The sequence below is a fragment of the Melospiza georgiana genome, chromosome 2, assembly GCF_028018845.1.
Source record: "Melospiza georgiana isolate bMelGeo1 chromosome 2, bMelGeo1.pri, whole genome shotgun sequence".
NCBI lineage: Eukaryota > Metazoa > Chordata > Aves > Passeriformes > Passerellidae > Melospiza > Melospiza georgiana.
Window position 1 is genome coordinate 74,421,851 of NC_080431.1, and position 23,205 is coordinate 74,445,055.

The 23,205-nt window shown below is 37.6% G+C and overlaps 1 protein-coding gene across 12 annotated transcripts in view; it reads right to left on the bottom strand.

Moving 5' to 3' along the window:
* Positions 1-23,205, bottom strand: part of DLG2 (discs large MAGUK scaffold protein 2) — a 983,427-nt gene that overhangs the window by 577,162 nt on the left and 383,060 nt on the right. For 5 of the 12 annotated variants that reach the window (XM_058044856.1, XM_058044800.1, XM_058044778.1 and 2 more), the window contains one exon: positions 11,085-11,165. The exons of the other annotated variants lie outside the window; for them this stretch is intronic. In XM_058044856.1, the coding sequence (XP_057900839.1) occupies positions 11,085-11,165 (81 nt within the window). The remainder of the gene's footprint in view (positions 1-11,084; positions 11,166-23,205) is intronic. 12 annotated transcript variants of the gene reach the window in all.

Consider the following 23,205-nt stretch of genomic DNA (forward strand, 5'->3'; position numbering starts at 1 on the left):
TTACTAATTCAAAAGCTACCTCTTTCCCTAACGAAGGGAAATGCTGACATTCATAGAACAACTTTGGAATTTGCTCAGCAACCACTTAATTTAAACTGCTGAATTACTAGGAAGTAGGGCAGGAAACAGTAAACCCTCAAAACACGAAGAAAAAAAAATCTTAGAGTTCATGAAGTCACATGGTTGGTTGGAAAGTTGTACGAAGGGGTTTATACTCTGTAAGCATAGGCAAAATTTCTACCTGCTGATACCAGACTGCAACCATCTCCAAATTACACCAAAGACCAGTGAGTCATATTTAGAAACTTATTATGGATCTAGGTTTTTTTCCCCCATTACTGCTTGGAATGGCCTTGTGAAATCCCTGTTAGTTCATCTATAGAAGATATTAAAATTAGTTATATCCAGAAGTAAGAGGATCTAGAACAAGTTTAGCTAACACACTTCCAGGCTGATGCACCAGCCCCTGGCCTAATGTGGGAACACAACAGAATTTTTATTTCCACAGAAGGTTTTTTTGTGGAGGTAAAAACAGTGTTAAAAAACACTTAAGGATCATCAGGGAAGAAGTTCTATTGCTTTTGTCCCAAAGGATCTGGTATGCCACAATCATGTGAAATTTTCCTTTGGCCACCTTCAGTGTGTACTTGTGGACCCTTTCTATAAGTGAACACTGACTTCTTTTCTTCATGTTAGAAGAGCTCAGATATCACCCAAAAAGAAGAATAAAACTGGGCCTTCTTAATTCAATTTCCCAACAGATTGTCAGGAGTGGCACTTCAATTATGACAGTAAAACATCCTGCAAAGTTGCTTCTTTATGATTGTCTTTAGAGTAGAAATTAATTTAAAAATAGAAGTTGTTATTAAACCATCCCTGGAAGTGTTCAAGGCCAGGCTGGATGAGAATTTCAGCACATTGGTGGAAGGTGTCTCTGCCCATGGCAGGGAGGTTGGAATTAGGTGATCTTTAAAGTCCCTTCCAACCCAAACCATTCTATGATATTGTGATTCTATAAAAAATTATCAGTTGTTTGTGCTTTCTTTATATGTTTTTGTACCTCTTCTGTCCTACTTCATCTATTTTTGTTTTCTCTTTTACTCAGTTAAGGAACTGTTTGGGAGAGGGTGTGTCTTTTCATTCTGTGTTCCAATGACACTGTTGCCTTACACAATAGTTCCCAGTTTTCACAATAGATATAAGGATAGCAGGAAAAAAAAAAAATCTCAGTAAGAAGGAGTTGATTGTGAACACTTTGTAAACACTGGTTAATGAAAAGTTCCTTAGTGGCTTGAAAACTAGTTTTTTAATTTTTCTTTTTTTACAAGTTTTGCTTTAAGATTTCACAAAAGAATACCAAATATGAGAATTAAATATAATAAATAATTATAATAAATATAATATAAATAAATAAAATATATAAGAAAAGATATGTCACTCAAGTTTACTCCAATTCTTATATTTCATTGAAAACAATATCTGAAAGCTGCACCAACATTGACATCAGTATATAATATAAAAAGTTTGTATTGTGACTATGCCAGCAGAGACTTGTCAAGGTCAGGGGAAGAGAAGGAAAAATCAAAGTGAAATGTTTAAGTACTTCAAAGTAACCAGAAAAAGTAGCCTGGCACTGTTGGAGTCAAAATGAAACACAGGAAAGGAAAAGCTGAAATAAACATTAAGAGTGACCAAGGTCTGTCTAGGAAATAGAGGGTGAGATTTTAAAGCTTGGAACCTACATTGTTCAGTCCTTAGCATATAATTGCACTCTTCAAAATCAATCACTAATAAATGTCAATAAAAGACACAGAATCACAGAGCCATAGAATTACAAGCTGAGCTGGAACTAAGATGGAAGCATGTCCTATTATCCTACTCATTCTCCAAGTAGAACTTCAAAGTTGAAGCAGGTGTCTCAGAGCCCATATTATTTTAGATATAATTTCAGGTCCTTATTATTTTAGAAAATTTTAAAAGGAACTTTATAAAAAACTTAAATCCAGAAGTTCTGTGGGGTTTAAGCTGAATGCCCATTTAATCTAGGAAAATCACAGTTCTCTTCACAGCATTTCTAAGCAAAGAGTAAGAATCTCATTATTGGAAACTTAGTATTATGAGTTAAACTGCATATTTCTGAAAGTGCAGAGGCTTTCAGGGGTCACTAGAAGAGACAGAAACCCTTGGATTATAGGGCAGAAATTAGCTATGAGCTGTATTTTGCTTGCAACTGCAAAGTTTAAATATGTAAATGAGAAAACTTATTTAAAAAAAAAACCTTTAATTTTCAAATTCCTACAGCCAAAGTGAGATATTACTCTTCTCAGAATACACTGCAATTATATGTGTGTGTACGTGTGTAAAGATCTAAGCCAACTCATTCAATTACAGGTAAAATCCCCAATAGCACTGAAGGCTTATGTGGTGAAGCAGCTTTGCATGTTCTATCTCTCAACAAATACTGTGCCCTGTAGAAAACCAAATAATAGAAAAAGGATAATTTTATCCATTCTCTGGGTACTCTCTGTTAGAATTAGAACTTTTTTTTTTGGTTTAGTAGAGCTGGAACAAACTCTACTAAACAAAAATGTATGCTTGTCTCATAACGGGATGCTGAACATGGAAAGGTCTCTTCAATTGCCTGGGCTTTATGGAATTCAAAGCCTTTGTGTCTGAAATTTCTGCAGGCTTTAACTATGAATTAAACTAAACTCAGCCATCCTTCATTTACAATTTAATCAGCAACAATGGGTTTTGTAAACAAGTGAAAAAGTGCTGCTTATTGAGTTGAGTGCAAAGGACAGAAAAAATTCTCCCATGGTAAAACGTCACTCCCAGGTGAGTTAATCAGTTTACTCCTAATTGTTTCTTTTTGTTCTCTAAAATTCTCCAAGTTACCTACTGATTCCTATATATCTTTTCAGAATTTTAATGAATAAAGGATCTGAATAAAAATGTGCTTCCAACACAGAGATAAAATTTTTAACCAAACATTTTCTTCTTAGACACATAAACACTTGACATTACAGTAAGCTCTACATTTCTCTTGCACAAAGAAAGGTACTCTTTTACATGAGGGTCCTTGAAGCACAACTGTACTACAAAGACCATGATCACTTCTACCCTGCAAAATACTTTTTCAAATAAAATACAAAAAAAAAAATCCCCTTTGTAGCTGTAAGCTTCCTATAAACATTTTTATAAGCAATCAGGAGACTTTGAGTTCACTACAGAAAGGGCATGTATTTCTAATAACATTTAATAGACTTTTTAAATAGCCATTATTGCACAATTTCCTCATGATTTTCTGAGTGAAGATTTATACAGTGAAGAGAAGAGAAAAATAATTTTGATCCCTTAATTGGAGAATGAATACATAAAAAAATTAGTTAGGACAGCTGAGGTAGCAGCCCCCAGTGCAAAGAAAAACTATTAGCAGTACATTTTAAGATAGGACACAAGTCTTTTTTCAGAAAGATTATACCATGGCAATAACTATTTTATCCCGAGCTGCAAGTTGAATTATGACTAATTTCTGAATTTATGCTCAGAGCTAAAAGAATTACATCAATCATTCCCAATGATCAGGAATATCGCAACGTTCTAACTTTAATAAATAATAGCACTTTAATGTATTGAATCAGGATGATCTCTCCAGAAGAAATATGTTTCTTAAGGAAAATTACCATAGATGCAAAATATTGAAAATATCTGAAAAGGTTCTGAATTCATACTATGAATTCAGGCTCCTGAAGTTTTCAGAATCTGAGGTTCTTGACTCTTTACTGCTGCGTAGTGATGACATCATAAAATTATTTCAAGACTGCCTAATAACTTGCAAGATCACAAAGATTGCTGATTTTTGAGTCTTTAGCTTCTGAAATCCTGAAGCTGAGTCACTCTTTCAGGGTTGGGGAGCACTTGTAGCTCTCATGATATTCCACTTAAGTTTACTTTAGAATCACAGAATCTTAGAATCATTAATGTTAGAAAAGACATCCAAGATCACCAAGTCCAACCTTCAGCTGAATACCACCCAGCCCACTGTAACATATAGAAACTCTCATGTCCAGTCATTTTTTTAATTCTTCCAGGGATGGTGACAACACCATTTCCCAGGGCATCCTGTTCCAATGCTTATCCACTCTTTCCATAAAGAAAATTTTTCTAATACCCATCTGAACCTCCCCTTGACTAACTTGAGGACATTTTCCCTTCTCCTATCCCTACTTGCCTGGAAGAAGAGGCCAACCCCTACCTTGACAAAACCTGTTTTCCAGCAGTTGTAGACAGCAACTATATGTAACTAAGCAGTCACAAAATCCCAAATGTTTCAAGTAAGGAAGGTATAATGGAGGCAAGTGGGCTTTAGCCCCATCCAGAGAAAATTTACAGTAAAATAAAAGTAATATAAATAAACACTATGAGAGGGAAAATCAACAAGAAAAAGGAAGTGAAGGGTCTGATATTGCAAGCTGACCACATGGACATATCAACAAAAGAAAGGAAATGCTGTAATTAACTGTAACTTGTACTGTCTAGGGATAAGAAATAAATTTCCTCTCCTTTAAAACAGCTGACTTAATACCATCTTTCATCCAAGCTACCAATAAATATTTCCCTGTTTCTCTGAGGCAGATGTTATAGGAACCCCATGATGGTCTCTATGGATGTGGTTGCCTCCTGGAGGAAATATGGAGCATATTCAGCAGTGCAGTGAGGTTAAGGTTTACTCCAAAGGTTAGAGGATGGTCAGGACCACACCCTGGCTCTAAAGGAGGCTATGGGAATTTAGGCTGACACAAATATTCAGCACTTTTGGCTTTGTATTTCAAGAAGGCTGGAAGTGCTTTCACCAAGTGCACAGCTCTGCAAGTACTCTTGGAGCCCTCAGAATTTGCAGGGATTTGTGCAGAAGTGACTGAAGCCACCATCACTTCAGCAAACAGTTATAGACAAGTGATCAAAGCTTTACCAAATGTGAGTTTAAAAAAACCTGAACCAAACCTCCCAACCCTCCCAGTTTTTAAAGTTTATATAATGGAAATGACAACTGACCCAGAGTACAATTATAATTAATGGGAGACATTTCTGAAAAACGTCTGTGCTGCCTTGGGGAACAATGTAGGTCATAGCATCAATTAAAAGCAGAACAAACTCTACACTGCCTCCATAACATTTAACCCCAAATCATTGTTGCTGTAAATTAAACAATGCATTGCTGCATTACATCACAGAACAGAAAAAAGAATAACTTGTTTGAAAACTTATTTCAAGCTCCAGCATTCACTTTGCCCCATATAAAATAGGCAAGAAATATGGAATACTGATGTTACCAGCAATTTTCTGCTTCTGTAGAGCAGAATTACTATCTATATATTCAGTCTTCTTTACCTAATCTGAATATTAATATTAGACCTTTGCAGGAAAGCATGCGAGATGTACTTAACTGACAATCAAAACCAGCAGTTTACCTTAAATGCTGACTGCAAAGGAGATAGATATAAGATTATTTAAAATCCTAAGCTTCAGTTTTGAAGCTATAGTGAACACTCCTCTATGTGGAAGAGTGGAATATAGAAACAAATCCCTTCAGTTAAAATGTGTTCGCAGGGTCACTACACATATATTACCTAATTACTAATATTAATTACTAATTTTCTAATACTGTTTCAAATGACTGCCAATAGAACAATAGAAGCCACCCACACAAAAATTTAAGGACATTCACTTTTAAAGAATTGCCCGCAGGTGATGTCCTTTTTTAAGATCAATAAATTCCTGTTTCTTAACAACAAAGACAATTTTCAGCAGAATTCAAGCCAGAAGAAAGATCTTTGCAATAAAGCCTCTCAAGTGTTGCTGACCTTTATGTTTGTTCATTTGGAAATATTGAGCAATATCTTGGATGCAATTAAGCCCTTTGAAGTTCTATTATCTACTTGAATGGAAGGTGAAGCAAATTCTTCTCAACTTGTGAGAATGGAAGGGCAACTACACTGAGCAGTACCTAATAAGGTTCATGAGAAACCACAAGGGAAAATTAACTGACAGAATAAACATAGGAAAAACAAATTTATAAAGTGCACCTTCATTTCTTCTACTACTCATGAGTAATACCAAACAATGAAAACACACTGCAGGCAAAATTAAGACTTCCTGATGCCCATGAAGTACTTTCAGCTCAAAAAATTGTTCACAGAGAAATAATTCTATAGGGATATATAGGCAAGAGCAAAGAGTCATTTCTGAAATGCCAGCTGTGGAAAAAGCTAAATAGCTATGCTAGTTAATAAATATGTCTCTCAGTAGAGCATAAAGGAAGTAGATTTGTACATCTGAGAAATTCCATTTTAATAGAACTAGATTTTAAGACTCGAACTCTGTCTATGTTCTCATTTGCATTTTGAAATTCCAATAAAGGGTACAGGAGCTCAGTTCCCTCTTCCCTGGTGAAATGTTAAGATTATGCAAATAATGCCAACTTCTGATTAGCCTGTTATGTATAGCCATAACATCTCAGTGCCAGTGTTAATGACTACAATTCCATTGTTGAAGGCTTTAGGGAAATCCAGAATGAAAAAGGAATGGTCAAGCTTTAGAGAGTTTTCAATTTGAATAAAACAGGAGATAACAGATGCACCCATTTTTCAACAGGTCTCATCACAATTTTGCCAGAGTTTTAGACCTGTCATTATTGAGACAATTAATTTATTTCAGACATTAAGACAACGGCAGACTTTGTTGATGAATTGAGCAAAAACAATTAAAATGGTTTTTGGAAGGCTTCACAATTGAAAAATGAACCCTTCCATCCTTGCCTAACTACAGAGGGAGTCACTTTTTCCCAGGGAATGATATAAGGTAAGTAAGGTGGGAATAAATGAAAATAATTTATTTTAGGTGCAAGTCTAAGCAAGAAGCTTGAAAAGGCATGCCATAATGGGTGTAGGGGTGGGAGAGGGGGAACAAAACAAAGCTCATTTTAAACATACTTTCTCTAGGAGTTGACAAGTGCACCTATGGATTTGTAGGCTAGAAGTCTCTGTTTCTTTTTACCTCCAAGTGTACTAGAGTGTTGTCAGATGAGAACATATCATTCACTGCTCTGAGAACACATGCAATGGTAGTACAATAATGAATTAGTTCTATGTCAAATAGAAAGAAAAGGTCTAATGACTCTTCAGCCACTATAGTGCTTTTCAAAGCCCTTTGTAAGAAAGGAAAATTAACAGGTAGGAAAGCAAAGGGAAGAGAATGAAGCAAGCTGCCTAAGATGACTCAAGAGGAATTGAAAAAAAACATATCGTATGTCTAGAACTTAATTTTAAAGACCACCCAACCTTCAACCAGTTATACAAAATATGACTGAGATGTAGATGGCTGACAGCACTGCAAAACATCAAGCCCTCTCAACCAAACCTTGCTGTTTTAGTCAAAATTTTGCAACTCTGGGTTAAAAATCAGTGAAGGAAAATTAATTCAGAAGTTCACGATCTAGAAGAATTCAAACTTTATCCTCCACACATATAGGCTAGGAGGTGGGTGTACTGAGATTTTAAATGAATTAAAATGGAAGGAAGTGGGAAGGAAGTAAAAAAGAAATAAATGCTTTCATTAGGCCAAGTAATACAGCTCTACATTTCTCCACTTGAACTACTGACTGGGGAAGAAGGTGATAAAATGTATTCTATGAGTTTAATCTCCCTCTACAGTACCATCTAACCCCTCTTCCTGTGCAGAAGTTTCTTCTGACTCAGCACCTCAAAGATGTGGAGTTTAAGGCACAAAAGACCATTGGATCACTGGGATCTAGTGTACTGCCATATGTAGCACTGACAAGAACAGTTTGTCTTAAACACAAGCATGCACACCTATTTCAGGAAGGCAGCTGATCCTGGAAACATAACAGGACTGAGATTACTGCCTTCCCTAATGGTTTGTCCCATGTTCTCACTTTTAAAAAACACCTGCCCAGCCTTGGTTTACTCTTACCCTGGTATGCATTCTGCTCTTCTCTGCTACTGTGAAGAATCCTCTTATTCCCAATCATCCCACAGGAATATACTGTCTTTAGGTCATGTCTCTCTCTGGAAGAATTTTTCTCCACTCTAGTGTCTCTTCTCTCTTTTGATATTTATTTATTATCTTTACAAATTACAAATACCAAAACCTGGTACAATATTTCCTTCCACAATCTCACTGCTGCACATACCAATAAAACCACCTCCTTACTCTTATTTTTTACTGATGTATTTTTAACTTGAATGTAAAAAACAAGTGCCACTGAGCTGTCTGTTCTTTCCTCTGGAACACTCCTGCCATCACTTATGTTAGCTGTAGGGGTCCCCATGTGTAAAGATGCCATTGCTCCCTTCTGGCTGTGTAATACTTCTAGAGACAATTTTGACAATTTTGTTTGAATGACCTCTGTTTGCAGGCTAGACTGTAACTGGATTGCACTATCTAATTGCTGTGTCCTCCTTTTTTTTCCTAGTGTTTCAATCTTCACATTATTTTCAAATTCTAACATCCAAGAATTCATGCAGCTTTCCAAAGGATTTGTGAAAATATTGAAACATGTTGTCCACACCCAAACCTAAACTGTGGAAGGCTGTGGAGAGAGAGAGACTTTAAAAGAGGATGCAATAACAGGACAAGGGGGAATGGCTTCAAACTGAAAGAGAGCAGGTTTAGATTGGGTATTAGGAGGAAATTCTTCACTGTGGGGGTGGTGAGGCACTGGCACAGGTTGCCCAGAGAAGCTGTGGATGCCCCATCCCTGGAACTGTTCAAGGTCAGGTCGGATGAAGCTCTGAGCAACCTGGAGTACTGGAAGGTGTCCCTGCCCAGGGCCAGGGGTGTTGGAACTAGATCCTTCCTAAGGTTCCTTCCAACTCAGGCTATTCTATGATTCTATTTTATGATTCTATGATCCCTCAATTTTTTTGTGTAAGGATCATTTCTCACTGATTAGTGCTTTGATATGCCAATCTTTAACAAATACTATTTTGATAAAGTATGCTGCTATTTATTTTATACCAGATGAAATACAAAATTAAATGAAATGCCTTACAAAAACCTAAATAAGACTGAGGACTATTTGACAAGTAAATTCACATTCTGAAATGAAGTTTATCTAGCATAACTGCTTTTCTTTAAAACTATGTTGACTATCATTAATTTCTTCCTACCACTAATTTTTTCTTAGGCTTGCTTTTTCAGTCAAATTGTCCCTAATCATCCCAATATTTTTTCCAGGGCTGAAATAGAACTAGCCTGCTCTGCAGCATTAGTTGAAAAAAAATAAAATTTAAAATAATAGCATGACACTCACATTCCAGAATTTTAAAAATTCTCCAACAGATCTTTCCAGCCTCCTTTTTTAAGGCTCATAGGTGAAAGTTATCAAGTAATGAGCCTTCTGATTTACTTATTTTATCACTGGCAGATGTTGTTTAACATGCTTTGAAAGATTCAGTGCTGTTTATACAGTAGGGACACTGGATCTCCTACCACCATATGGGCTTGCTAGGGAGCAAACAGCACTTCCCTCCTACTGTGTGCCACTCAGTATTGAAGAGGTATCAGAGCTTTTGTTCATCTTTGCATGAATAAATGACACAATTAATTAAACAGTGATTGACTGGCATCATTTCTTGGTTTTGGTGTTACAAAAAAGCAGCACAAATTAGTTAATTCACATAAAAAATAAACCAAGAAATAAGCTTGGTCAAACTTTTCTTGAAATCTTAGGAGGTAGAAACTGAGTGTCCAGAATTGAGTGTCCAGATATATACTGTGAGAGTTCTTGTCCATTATACTTGCCACTGAATTCATCCTAGGTTACCACCTTAATCATTGCATATTTTTGGCCCTTACATTAAGGAAAATTACCTAGACATCCTAAGCCATAATAAATTGATGTCCAGCTGGCAGAGAGCTGTGCAAGATCACTCAGAATGCTCATCTGTCCTATTTATGCCAGAGTCTTGTTAACCCTGGATAACAAAGGATACCAATTTGGACATCAACAATATATCACTTTAGACTACTTTTACCAGAAATATCCCATTAGTGTGCATTATCTTCATATCTTAATCAGCCTTCTTTTCCTCCTGAGACTGCAAAGGACCCAGCTGGCTAACAGCCAGAATATCAAGTGTCTCACACACCTATTATCATAACAGCAGAAGGTCATACACTGAAAACCGAGCACACAAATGCAACATAAACTAAACTGAGTATTTTGAAAACAGAAATTTATGGAGGTTACTATTCTGGTGCAACAGCGTCACTTGTACTTTTGTTTCATTTGGGGGAGGTGGGGGGTTTGCACTTCTGGTTTCAATGACAACTGCTCTACTGGGAAAATTCTTTGATTAAAAAAAAAAAAAAAAAAAAAAAAAAAACAAAAAAAAAACCCAAAACAAACCACCAAAATCCCCACTCCAAATCAAACTTCAACAATGCTTTTTCTATCAGGCTCTCCAGGTCCGCAAATATGCTTAGTCTTCCTGTTCTATATCTTGGTTTGGTCCTCCCAGAGACTGATTGTGCCTCTGCCGGACTAACAGGCAATAATAGAAAGACATTACGAAAAGAGAAAGGTGAAATTTTCCTGACCACTTAAGATATCAAATCAAGACATTTTGGTCTCTAAATTATTTGACCATAAGGATGTCTAGACAATGGAAAGACAAAGTAATTTCCAGGGCATGACTCCCCTCCATCTAAAGGAGCCAGGTTAGAAGAACTGTGATCAGGACAGGTCTCTCCATTGACTACCATGGCAATATCATTGACTTCCTCAAACGTCAAAAGTCAACTCAAGCCACATTGTTTTCCTAATAGCTCACCTGTTTTCAGTTTGATCAGTATACAGCCGAGGCTCCTTGCACGCTACATCATCTTGAGTATTATTGAAACATTTGCACAAATATGTATTTTTTTTAAACTTGAAATGGGCCCTTTTGGGTGCAGGGAAGCATTGGTGGAGAAAAATTGGCAAAACTATGAAGCAGCAATTCAGAAACTATTTGCTGTCCTCACTTACTTCTCACAGCCAACTTCACTACTCTCACCTGTGTATTTGTCCATTCCATTTCAGGAAAAGGTCCCAGCTGAAGGCCTCTACCTGTGGGATTTTCTTCCTCCTGGCCTTTCTGGAAGTACATAGAGACATCTGCTCAGGACATGTTCCAAACTCAGATTTCTCATTGTCTTTGCATATGGTGTTTAGTTGTGTGGGTTTGCTTCCCAGGTTGGTTTTTTTGGGGTTTTTTTCATTTTTTCCCTTGAAGCTGTAAATTGGTGTTAATACACACTGAATTGCCCAGAGGCTTTATAACAAAAAATTAATTGGAATTATATTATATAGTATTAAAAATGTGAGTTCATGTTATTGATTATTAATATCTTTGGATTAGCTATTTATCACTACAGGAAGAACAACCAAGTTATGGATATTTTACAAGAATTAATATTGTGCTACTGTATTTAGGTTGATATTTAGTATGCAACATCTACCAATCTCTAGTAACTATTAGCAAATGAAGCAAGGCTACAGGGAATAAATAAACATTCTCTTGACAGTCCACCTCTTTCTAGCTAAAATTAGAAATAACCCTGTTGCTTCTAAATTTTAAAACCCACTCTAATTATCACTATGAATTTATGAAGTTTAACAGTAGGAGGTTATATATTTGCTTTTAATGAATGTCAGGTTTCCATTTTTTTTTGTGAAACAAAAAACCTGTAATGAATTTGGTATCCCACATAGGCATGAGTCAATGCCATTGTAGAAAACACATGAGTTCTTAACAAACAACAACAGTGTGGAAGAGCCCTGACAGTAAGGAGAAACATAAGGCAAAGATCTCAGTTTTTGTAGCACAACTACCATATCTGTAGCCATGCATCCAACAGCATTTTTACACAATGTTTAGTAAACAAGGGACTGAAAAGCATTGTTACAAAGGCCATATTCATTACAATGCTTATGTAATGCTGATCCTCACTTTTACTAGGTTACTTGAGAGACTTTTTGTTTCTATTTTAATAAATAATACAGCTTTTAAAAAGAATAAAAATCATACCTCAGTTTAGGTGTGAAAGGAAATAAAGATGAACTAATTCTAACACTCTCTGCCATGGTCAGGGACACCTTCCTCTAGACCAGGTTCCTCAAAGGCCCAAACCTGGACTGGAACACTTTCAGGAACAGGGCATCCACAGCTTCCCCGGGCAACCTGTGCCTCACCACTCTCACAGTGAAGAATTTCTAATATCTAAACTTGCCCTCTGACAGTTTGAAGCCACTCCCCCTTGTTCTGTCACTACAAGCATTTGTAAAATGTCCCTCACCAGTCTTCTTGTAGACCCCCTTTGCATATAAACCCACTACTATTTTTTTTTATAAAGGTAACACTTTTTCACTCTCACTTGCAAGATTAAATCTTTTTTAACATCAAGCATGAAACACAGCAAGTATAAAGCCACTAAGCCAAGTCATTCAGGGAAGTCACAAAGCTCTGTTGCTCTGAAGAATGGCTAATAATAGTCAAAAAGGTAGTCAAAGTGTCACACTTTTCAGCATATGGTCTAAGAAAAAGAACTTCTGGCTCTGCTTAAAAAGATTAATGCTGTAATACAAACAATATTTTTAAGAATTGAGACTGAAGTTGATGCTGTCAGTCTGCAAGCATTTAGCTGTGTCAGCTAGGAGCAGAGTCCTTTGAGACGTGGGAAAGTACTGAGAATGGTTTCAGGCTTAAATTCCCTGAGTCACTTTGGAGGGTGCATTCCCACCTCAGTGAAGTGGGACGAACATACATCTGAATATCTAGTTGAGCTTACACAGAGAGAATTTTTACATGAAAAAATCTAGAGTAATTTCTTTTACAGTGTAATGGGCAGCTGGTGATTCCCTAACATAAGCACCAAGTCCACCAGGAACAACCACAAGGCATTTTATGTAGTCCACTGGAGCTGATGCACCTTGACCACAGCAAGTTTCTGTGTACATGTACTTGGTTCTGGAGACTTTTGAGAAGAAATGTGTAGTACCCTAAACACAGATAAAAGAAAGCCAATGCTTATTTACCAAGCAGTAAGCATGTCCCTGGACAGAGGAAACATCAAAATCCAAAATACAGAGTAAGGAACACCTCTGTTGAGATCATTAGCTAAGGAGGAGCCAAGAGTGAGGTTCTGCTGCAAAATGGCCTTCATTCAAGATACGAAGAATTGCTGTGTATGAGGACAAGAGTTGTAACTATTGTGCTGTAATCATTGATGATGAGACACCAGCAGAAGTGTATAATTCTGTTTTTTTTGGTTTTTTGTTTTTTTTTTTTTTTTTTAAGATAAGCACTGAAAAAGCCAAAGAAAATCTACAGAAGAGGAATGTCACACCCTAGGGAAGACTGAAAACAGGATATTACATAGGGATAGTGATCAGTTCTTTTCAACTGAGAGAAAAACTGGGGAAATCACTCCAAATTTGCTTCTATGAAAAAACCTTTAACTGCTAGGGTGCTGAAAACTGAAGGTCTCCAATCCTTTCCATATCCTACAGGCTTTTGCTCCATGGGAGGTTTATTCCCTAGTAATTCCAGCAATTTTAATTTGGAACAGGATGATTACTAACCAGCTAAAAGCATATTCCTCTGTGCTAAGTTAAAATAAAATAAATACATACTGGCTTCCAAGGTAAAACTTTACAATGCCACTAGTGGATGTAGTTGGTGTAGAAATGTAAGCCTCTTCATAAAAAATATCTTTTGAAAAAACTCTACTCAAATGCCAGTAAGGTAGCATTTAAAACAGAATTCTTCATAACGATCAAATTGTGAGTTACAAAGGTGGCAACAATAAAGGTGAGACTGAGTTTCCCAAATAGAGCTGTCTTATGTCATCAGATGCATTAAGGTATTGTTTTCAGCTGCTTCTTCAAAAGAGAATGGGTTTCCTTCTGTCATTCCTGACAGCTATATGCACACTTCGGATTTCACAGGACATCTAAAATGGCACTATATGCCCATCTTAGACAAATGAATATCACCCCAAAAAGTGTTTTTTTATTTAAAGGAAGACTTTTCTTAATTTTCAATTTTTGTTATTCACACAAGCTATTATTAAATGCAAATATATAGTTTAAAATTTTGGGGGGTTATTGCATAGCAAATCTAAATCTCTTGCTCTTTAACTAAAAATAAAAAAAAAAAATTCAAGTTTCCTAAATGTTATGAACTACTATAAATCCAAAAATCCAAAATCCAATAAAAGTTTTATACAAGACCTAGAACTGAACAAGTTTCAGTGTTGAAGTACACCAATTTTAGAAGGACTTAAATACTCTTATAGTCTGAAAAGCCTTGTTAATCTGTAGATTGGGAAGGATCAGTTTATTGCTGTGGAAAAAAAATTTTGCCTATTAAATACCAGGAAGTCCCACAGTCCAACAAATATTACCTTCATACAAGAACATCATGCAGCATTTTAAATAAAGTCAACCACACCAATAAAAATGAGGAAAATCAAGTTTTCCGTTTAAAAAAAGTCTTCAAAAAGAGATCTCATGAAAGTCTAAATAGTTCCTGCTAATCATATGTTGAGTGCATTGAAGTACTGCAATGCAAAGTAAAGTAATAAAATATGAACATAGGGAGTAGAGATGTGCAAAGAAAACGGTGATAGTATTTCTAAATAAAGCCATAAAAAATTGTTGCACTCACAGGAACTTCAGTGTACTGAACAGTATCAGTGATCACGGTGCTAAGGTCAAATCTGTTCCTCACACCAGTGATCTAACTACTATAGATGAATTCCACAGAATTGAGCACGAGGGGATGAACTTCCATGGTGAATAATTGCTTTTAAACTAAAAATTTAATTTATGTCAGACAATGACAGAAAGGCAAGTTTCAATGAAAAGCTCAAAAACATATAGGAGGCTACAATTTTCTTTTAAAATTTGAGTCATTCTTTTTATCAATTTACAACAGAATAATGAACACTGATAGCATATTGGAGACAAGTCCAAAAATACTTTTAAAACAGGCTTGTGAATGAAATGAAAATTCAGGAGCAGCAGATGGGTTTAACTGCTGTTAAATGTGGAGTGGTTTCCAAGAACATGTTGTATGCAATAATAAATAGCCAGAGACATAAAGTTTCCCCAGCAGTTTAAACCCTGAGCATACAAGCTAAGTGAGGGCTTTCAAGCTTTGGCTCACTGCAACATCTTCACATTTTATCCTTGTCTACAGCAGCAAAGATGCTTGTTATTAACAATGTGTGCCAGCAATGAGTGCAATTACAGCAGCACTGAGCACAGTTTCACAGGCAGGCAGGTTTAACATAGGCTTTCTGAAACAAGAATAGTTCTTGGCTCTGCTTGCAGGTTAATCACATTCAGCACCAGGGTATCCATTCTCACAGTGGATAATTATGCCAGTGTACCCAGTGCCTCAGTTTGTGCATACATTTTACATAATAAACATGTTAGAAATTGCCTCCCCTTCTAATTCTTGATCTGGATGTGGGCACTGGGATGACGTATTGCATCTAGGGCTTCTGCAGTCATGGTTTCACTGCCTCCATGTCTCATGCCCCCTTGGATTTAAGCAAAAGTGAAGTCCCAAAGCTCCAGGAAAACAGGCAGCAACTTTTTGTTTGTACCTCAACCAGCTGTGTTTTCATCTCCTAATCCATCAAAAAGTGGTTTTATTAAGTGACAGCTATGATTAGGTTAAAGCTTCTACACACGCTACCATGTATTCTTAGACTTGACTGACACAAACACTCGTGACACAGAATGAAACTAGAACTTTTAAACTCACAGTGATGCACAGAGGCACAGACAGAGAAGGGTTCAAAAGAATGAGTGCAACTGGCAGAGGATAGAAATCCACATCAGGATCAAACCCAGAAAAAAAAATCACTGCTGCTGCCTCCTGTTAATCCAATTGCTTCTGTAATAACAAAAGATTTATGAGGAACTGTGGAAAAGAGCATCACTGGATTCAAGGAAGCCTCTGGAGTTCAGAGCAGACCTACACTATAATACAGGTGTGTTCCCGTTTAGATGCGCCGAGGATGATTCTGATTAGCTACTCTGCTTGATACTGTCTTGGATGAAATGGAGGGAAATGATTATTAGGGAAACAAATGATAGAAAAGAAAGATGAGGAACCAAATGAAAGAACTGTGTTAGAAAAGAGGAGAGATGTCAGGCCTTCATGTGCATTACTAAGTATAAACTTATACTGTTGCTAACCTACTACTTTTCACTGCTGCTCTAGAAAATCATGATTTCTACACTTTCATTGCAGAAACCATCTTTTTTCCAAATAATTCTCTCCATAGAAAAACATAAGATTTGGCTATGGCAAAACCACTTCTCTCTAATCCTAGTACTATACTTCATTCATTAAATGGATAAAATTAAATCAGTCCACTGATGCCCACGTGGCATTCAGGGTCTACTTGTTTCCCAGGGATCTTCTAAGAGCTTTTTTTATCCCTTGTATGATACCTACTGAGAGACTTAGAAATGAAATTGCTCTATTGTCTGGGAAATTCAGCCATTAAAGTAACAATCTCCAAAGCAAGCCTTTCTTTCCAATCCAAATATTAATGGTCAGAAAACATCACATGTATAAGCTAACATCCTTTTGGTCACTCACAAGTATCCTTACTAGAGGTTGTTTGGAGATTTCCAGAGCCATGGCTTCTGTCCAACACATCTCAACTGAAACATCCTCACTATTGCTGTCAAATGGATGCAAACACAGTTGTTTTGTGTGCTCCCTGTTCAAGCTGCACCGTGTTCTGGTTGCTTGGACATGCTGCAATGCTGCAGCACTACTAATTCTGGAAATGGCTGAACTGCCCAAAAAAAAGGAGGCTGAGGAACATACTCAAAAGCCTGGACCCTCATCATCCTCACTGTTAGATGTTATACGATACATAAAGTCCTTGCTGTTCTGTGTAATTCCAGCTAGCTCCTTCCAGGAAAAAACTGCTCCAGGGGCTAGACTCACGTAGTGCAGACATGAGTAAGCACCTTCTTTTCCACAGTGTAGACACAGCTGCTTTCTCGTATCAGAGGTGCACAATACTATTACTCAAAGTACAAGTACCCAGGAATTCAAATTATATCAATGATGTACTGTAGTAAACCCCTCAGGTTTAGCCAGGGCCCCTTGGAGAATAGAATGCTGACACAGTGGCAAAGAAGTTTCCTGTCTCCAGGGACATCCGCCTTGTACCTTATCCCTATAGCCATGTAAGGCAATATGTTGTTAACCCTACTATTGGTCAATGATGGTCACTCTAACACCTTTGCCATTGGTCAGGATTGGATCCAGGCCAAGGGTATAAAAGTAGCATATTGTACCCCTACTAACTTGGAAGAAGAAGTGCTGAGACCCTTCACGGAACCCCTACAATAAAGCCATCCTCGTGGAACAGCCGGCCTCTTCTCCTCTCTCTACCGTCTGCTGGAGCCTTAGGCCAAGGGAAAAAGCTACCTAGCAAGCAAAGCTGAAATCAAGAGCTGCCTAATCACTAAGAGCTGAATATTCCCTGCTTGCTAGGGCTGTCCCGTGGCCTCGGCCTGAGAGCAAGCTGGCCTCTGGCAGTCAGTACCCCTGGGAGCTGAGCTCTGGAGCTGTAATAGCTTGCACAGGATAAGACCAAGTAAGGCTCATTTAATGTACTTTCCCCATTTGAGAGTGCCGAGTGATTTTAGGGGTGGTTGCTGGCAATGCAAACACATGGGTTCACAGGTTTCTCTTAATCAGAGCTATCAGCAACAGCCACTTCACTGGAGGCACACTGGAATTATGAAAGCGGTGACGACGGAACACCACTGCTGATTGATTTTGCAATAATCATTCTGAAGGGGTTTTGTACATTGTTTTGACCAGCCATTTAGACAGGGAATTATGGGGATAAGAGACTACATGATTAGAACTAATCTTCATTGAAAAGTACTTAAAACACACGCTCAGTAAACTATGGTCTGTTCTCAGCTATTACTCAGCCATTTGTACTATTACCACAGAAACTGATCATGTATATGACCTCCTCTTTCACAGAAGCATTTTCTAATATAGGCTAATTATCAAGCACAAACATATGGGATTGTAGGGCTTTTTTTTTTTGCCCTAAAATGGCAAACAAACAAAGGCCTTTGTTGCAATCTTATTGCAAGGGTTCCATACTGTTATCTCCTTATCACAAAAGTTTCCTACCTTCTTGGTGTTTCTTGTGGGAGCTCCTCAGAGCACTGACTCTTTCTTCTTCACAAAGCAGCCACTAACTACAACTCCCTTCTCAACCAGCCACCCCACTCTTTTATAGCACTCTTCTTCTCATTGCTTACAGCTGTGGCCTGTTAAAGTCAGGCCTGTTCCTAATCTTTGATAATTGGCCCAGCTGCAACTCCTTAGGGGTAAGATTACTTTCTACACTATCTTAATTTTCTTATATTCTATCCTCCTACAGGCCTGGATTTTTTCTGGAGAGCCTTTTTTTTTTTTTTTCCTAACAACCATCATGAGCCTCTTTTGCATACTATAAGTTGGTATGGTCTGCAAGACTTCAATGACTGATACTGAAGCAAGTTCAATGTGTTTTGCACCTTCTCTCATGGGTTGTTCACTTTATGAAATGACCTTCATTTTATTATATTTTTTCTGTAACATTTCGGAAATTATTGTAACATCTAACTCTTATCTGTTGCAGATACCTTTTCCAAAATTGGTAATGAGTGTTAAATATGTGCCACTGCCAAATGTAGTAATTTTCTGGTGTCTTACCTTGTATCTGCTCTGGCAGCCTCTGTGCATGTCTCCTTCGAGACCAGACTGGTTATTAAATTCCAGTTATTAGGAAACAAATTTAGGCTCAGGACACATTTTTTTTTCCTAAAGCTTTGTCAGTTGCATGAATGATTTTGTCTACAAACATGCAGCTCTCTTACAAATTTATATGCAGTTTGTGAGTCATAAATTTCAGAAAAAACAAAAAGGTTTTATTTGGGAAAAAGTGAGGATTTCCAAAAGCATCAGTTTGTGGTCAGTACTAGCTTAAATTGATTTCCCAGGAATAGGGGCATGACATATTTGCACCCACAATCTAAAGTCTTCTTTATTACAGCCAACTGTTGAGTCCTTACCACCTGTACTTCCAAAGCCTTTTGCAGACTTCATAGAGCAGAATAAGAGGATTAAAAGAAATTTAGCATTTCAATTATAGAGATAATAAGTGAAATAAGTGACTAATTCTCTCAGCTTTCCAAACTCTGCAGTAAGACTAAAACTTTAATGTTCCTCTGTTGCTCTCCCCTCAAAGAAACCATGCGCATTGCAACACAGGTGTCAGCATGGATCCACCAGTACCCCCAAAAAGCAAATATGTCATAGAACAGAACTAGTTCAGCTTTGACCCAGCAGCCCACTTTGTTCCAGAGAGCATCTGGTAACAGCTTTCTAACCTTTCTTGGTCCTACTGCCTGTGAAGATACCAGAGATGTGCTTCCTGGTGAAAGATTTTGCTTGTCCTGCACAACTCAAATAATAATAATAAAAGAAAATATGCCAGGGTGGAAAAAGCATTAATGAAATGCTTTTCTAAAGTATCTATTGATATATCAAGCTCATAAAATTTATCTGGCACAAATTTTCACTGAAATATGTTTCCCTTTTTGTTCTTACAAAGCTAACTGTGCTTGCTCTAATAGTCCTTAGGAAAAGGATAATTTACTGAAATGTGTGAATGGGAGACTGATTGGCCTTCACATGTCTCCTGATGCCTCTGGAGACTGTAACCATACTCATCAGCTGAGATGATGGTATTTATGCCATTTTAGTGCCAGAGAAACCTGTCTGGCCCTCAGCTGTCAGTGGAGAACGTCATGGGTTTCCTACAGGTATGATGACATATTGACCACAGACATACTGGTGGATTTATGGGATGACACTTAAAATGCTGATAAATGTCTGTGTCTTGGCAGGTTTGTTATCCCTGGAGTGTCGCAGACATTTTTTCACAGAAATCCTTTCTTTCAGATTTCTGCATTTTCTGGGAAGCTGAGGGCCCCCAGAAAGAGAATGTAAACAATTGTTATCAGCTGCTGTGGATTGCAATGGGCTGCACCTTGATTGGCTCATGTTCTCATGTTTATAATTAAAGGCCAATCACAGGAGCAAGCTGGGGACAGAGCCCCTGGACACAACTTTGTTATAGATTCTTTCTTTCTATTCTTAGCTTTGCAGCTCTGCAACTTCTCTCTTTATTCTTATTAGTATAGTCATAATGTATTATATATCATATATCAATAAATCCAGTCTTCTGATCAAGAAACAAGATTCTCGTCTCTCTCTCACCTCCAGCGACCCACTCAGGATGCTGTAATACTGGAGGATATTCTTCCAACCTCCATGCTGCTTCCTCCATTTTTAGGGGTCATATTGATGAGGAAAAAGATGTCTCATATTTTCCACCAGTAAAAGAAATAAATTTTACTTAGTACCATTACAAGTGTCTTCCCATGAGCTGATCATCTAGCTAGTTCAACACTTGTTTAGTGTGGGGATTGCTAACTAAACTGCTCTTCAGAGACCCCTCTCCCTGTTCAGCTTTTCCACACTAATGTGTCCAGGCCTCTATAACTGCAATAAGTGCAGCACTGAATCCTGTCACTACTACTAGTAAATTTACTATCCAGTATTCAAGGTCACCAGTGAAAACAACTATTTTTGGCAATGTAATAGTGTGTGTGCCATGTCCAACTTCATAACTGACCCATTTACTTCCAGTTCAATAGTGTATTTATCTCTAAATGAACTGCTGCTCATTGTTCCTGTGAGAATAAATCTGAGCAACACGCATTGTGGTTCTTGCCAACTTTTGCAAAGTGATATAATCCATCCTCCTTCTCACATCTTTCCTTTAGTGACACCCAGTGGGTTGGCTTCTGTTAACCATGCTTCTCAAACTCCACATGCTTTTTGCTGCAGTCTGAGTTGCGATACTGTACACAGCTCTTTTCCCCTACAGTGTGAAGGATCTCAATTAGGACATAATTGTCCACCCACTACTCTGAGTCTGAATCTGGTTCTTCCTTTTGTTTATCAACTTCTTACATCTTTCCTTTCAGAGTTCTTAGTGATGTTCCTGAGCTTTGTTTACTCTCCCAGTCACAAGAGCGGTGTTGGGATGCGACTTGGGCACGCTCAATCCCTCCTCCACTATTTTGTGCCACAGGAAAGCTGAGCAGGCTTGATGTGCTCTTGGAAGAGCTCCAGCTGAATGACTGGCAGAAAACAAAGGCAGGGTGTCCATGGCACAGAAGACGGAGTCAGCGCGTGTTTGTGGCGCACGCTGAGGATCGGCCCCGCGGGCAGCACAGCAGAGCACACCCGCGTCTCTGTGGGCACAGAGCCAACAGGATCTCCCACCAGAGACTCAACCTCCAGAAACATCACTCACAGGTCCACAGCCCTTTGTTTCTCTAACTAAAGCCACTCTTCATACTCCATGCTTATGTGCAAACTTCACAGCTTCCACAGCCTTTTGTATCTCCAACTAAAGCCACTGTTCATATTCCATGCTTATGGGGCACAGAGCACTCCACATCCTTCTTTGCTTCAGTTTTATAGTCTTTTTGGCTGGGACAAATAAAACTATCAAAGGTGTCAAGGATTTCAACCCAGCAATCGTTAGAAAAGGATCTGCATTTTACTGGCATTCCCAGCTTGCCAAACCAGAGTGGTGTCACTTTTGTTATCCTCCACCTTCCTGGAGAATTCTAGCCTTGGTGAGGCAGGCTTTGAAGTTTTTCACTCTCCTGCTCTGTGTATTTTCTGTTCCTTCTCTGAATCCTGTTCAGCAATCCCTTTGCTCTGACAGCACTTGCAAGAGGGCTCTTTTATGCCTGATTTCATCTAGCTGGGAATAACTACAGAAACCTGATGTCACCTCCCCTGACCCAGAGACTGTGTCTTACTGACATGAGCACAAAGGTATCCACTGATTATACCAGAGAGGACTAATCTAAAAAAGGTTCGTCATTAGGCTTATTGCAAATATATCCCAACCTGATTTTAAAGTTTAATTTCAAACCTGTTTTTCTGAAAAAAAAATACAGAAAATTTAACTACAAACAAAAGGAAAGTAATTATGACGAAAGACATCTGGGGATTATAACTGTGCTGTATTTTCAAGTGCCTTCAGGGGCATAAATATACATTTTTGCTTTTGTGCTATATCCAAGGAAATAAAAATACCAGTTCAGAATTGTGTTGGCAGGAAATCTCTGCGCTTTTTAATTTTGGCAGGATGCTAAGTATTAGAGGCTAAATATTATTTGACCTCATGACTCACAGGAAAACAATGTGTACTTAAAGCACAGAAATAATTGCTCTACTTCAGTATGTCCAGCTTTCCTATATTTAAAGTCAATTCACCATCTGAAGACATTTCCTAATTGAATTGTTCTAACATTTAGTCCCACACCCCCAATGACAACAGGATAGAATTTTTCTGAGGTTTCTTGCTTCGTATTTCTCTGCTCTTTAGATGGGTTCTTAGTGAGTTAATACTTACATCTGCTTCATGTACTCACAGCTCTTCAACACAGTCAATGCTAATTTCTCTCCTTAGGTTTATATCTTGGGGACTTTAGAAACCTGTAAATCTTTCTATTATTCTGCATGTCTGCTCAGAATATATTTATACACACATTATGTTTATGCTATTATGTATAATGTCTCTTTTGACTTCACATAGCAGTTCAGGCAAAAATATGGTCATATTCAGTAGATGAAAGGATATGTATTTATTTGTATAGTAAAAGTTTTAGACCTTCAGTTCTTTCTGTAAAGTATAATTCCTCTTTCTTAGCCACCACCCTGAAGAATTATGTCACCGAAAATAAAGCTAAAGGCAAGCACAGGGAAAAAAAAATAATAAGCTGTAGTTTTGAAAAGTACTTTACATAATACTTGTAAAGCTCACTACCAGGAACATGCCATTAACAGAATCTCATGATAGTCATAAAAATGAATAGTACCCTTTAATGCCTTCACTATCCAGACATGTTTCATAAGGATATAATATGTGGTGGGGATTTTAATCACAAAACTTCCCCTTATTCATTCTGCCTGCAAAAAAAAAAAAAAAAAAAAAAAA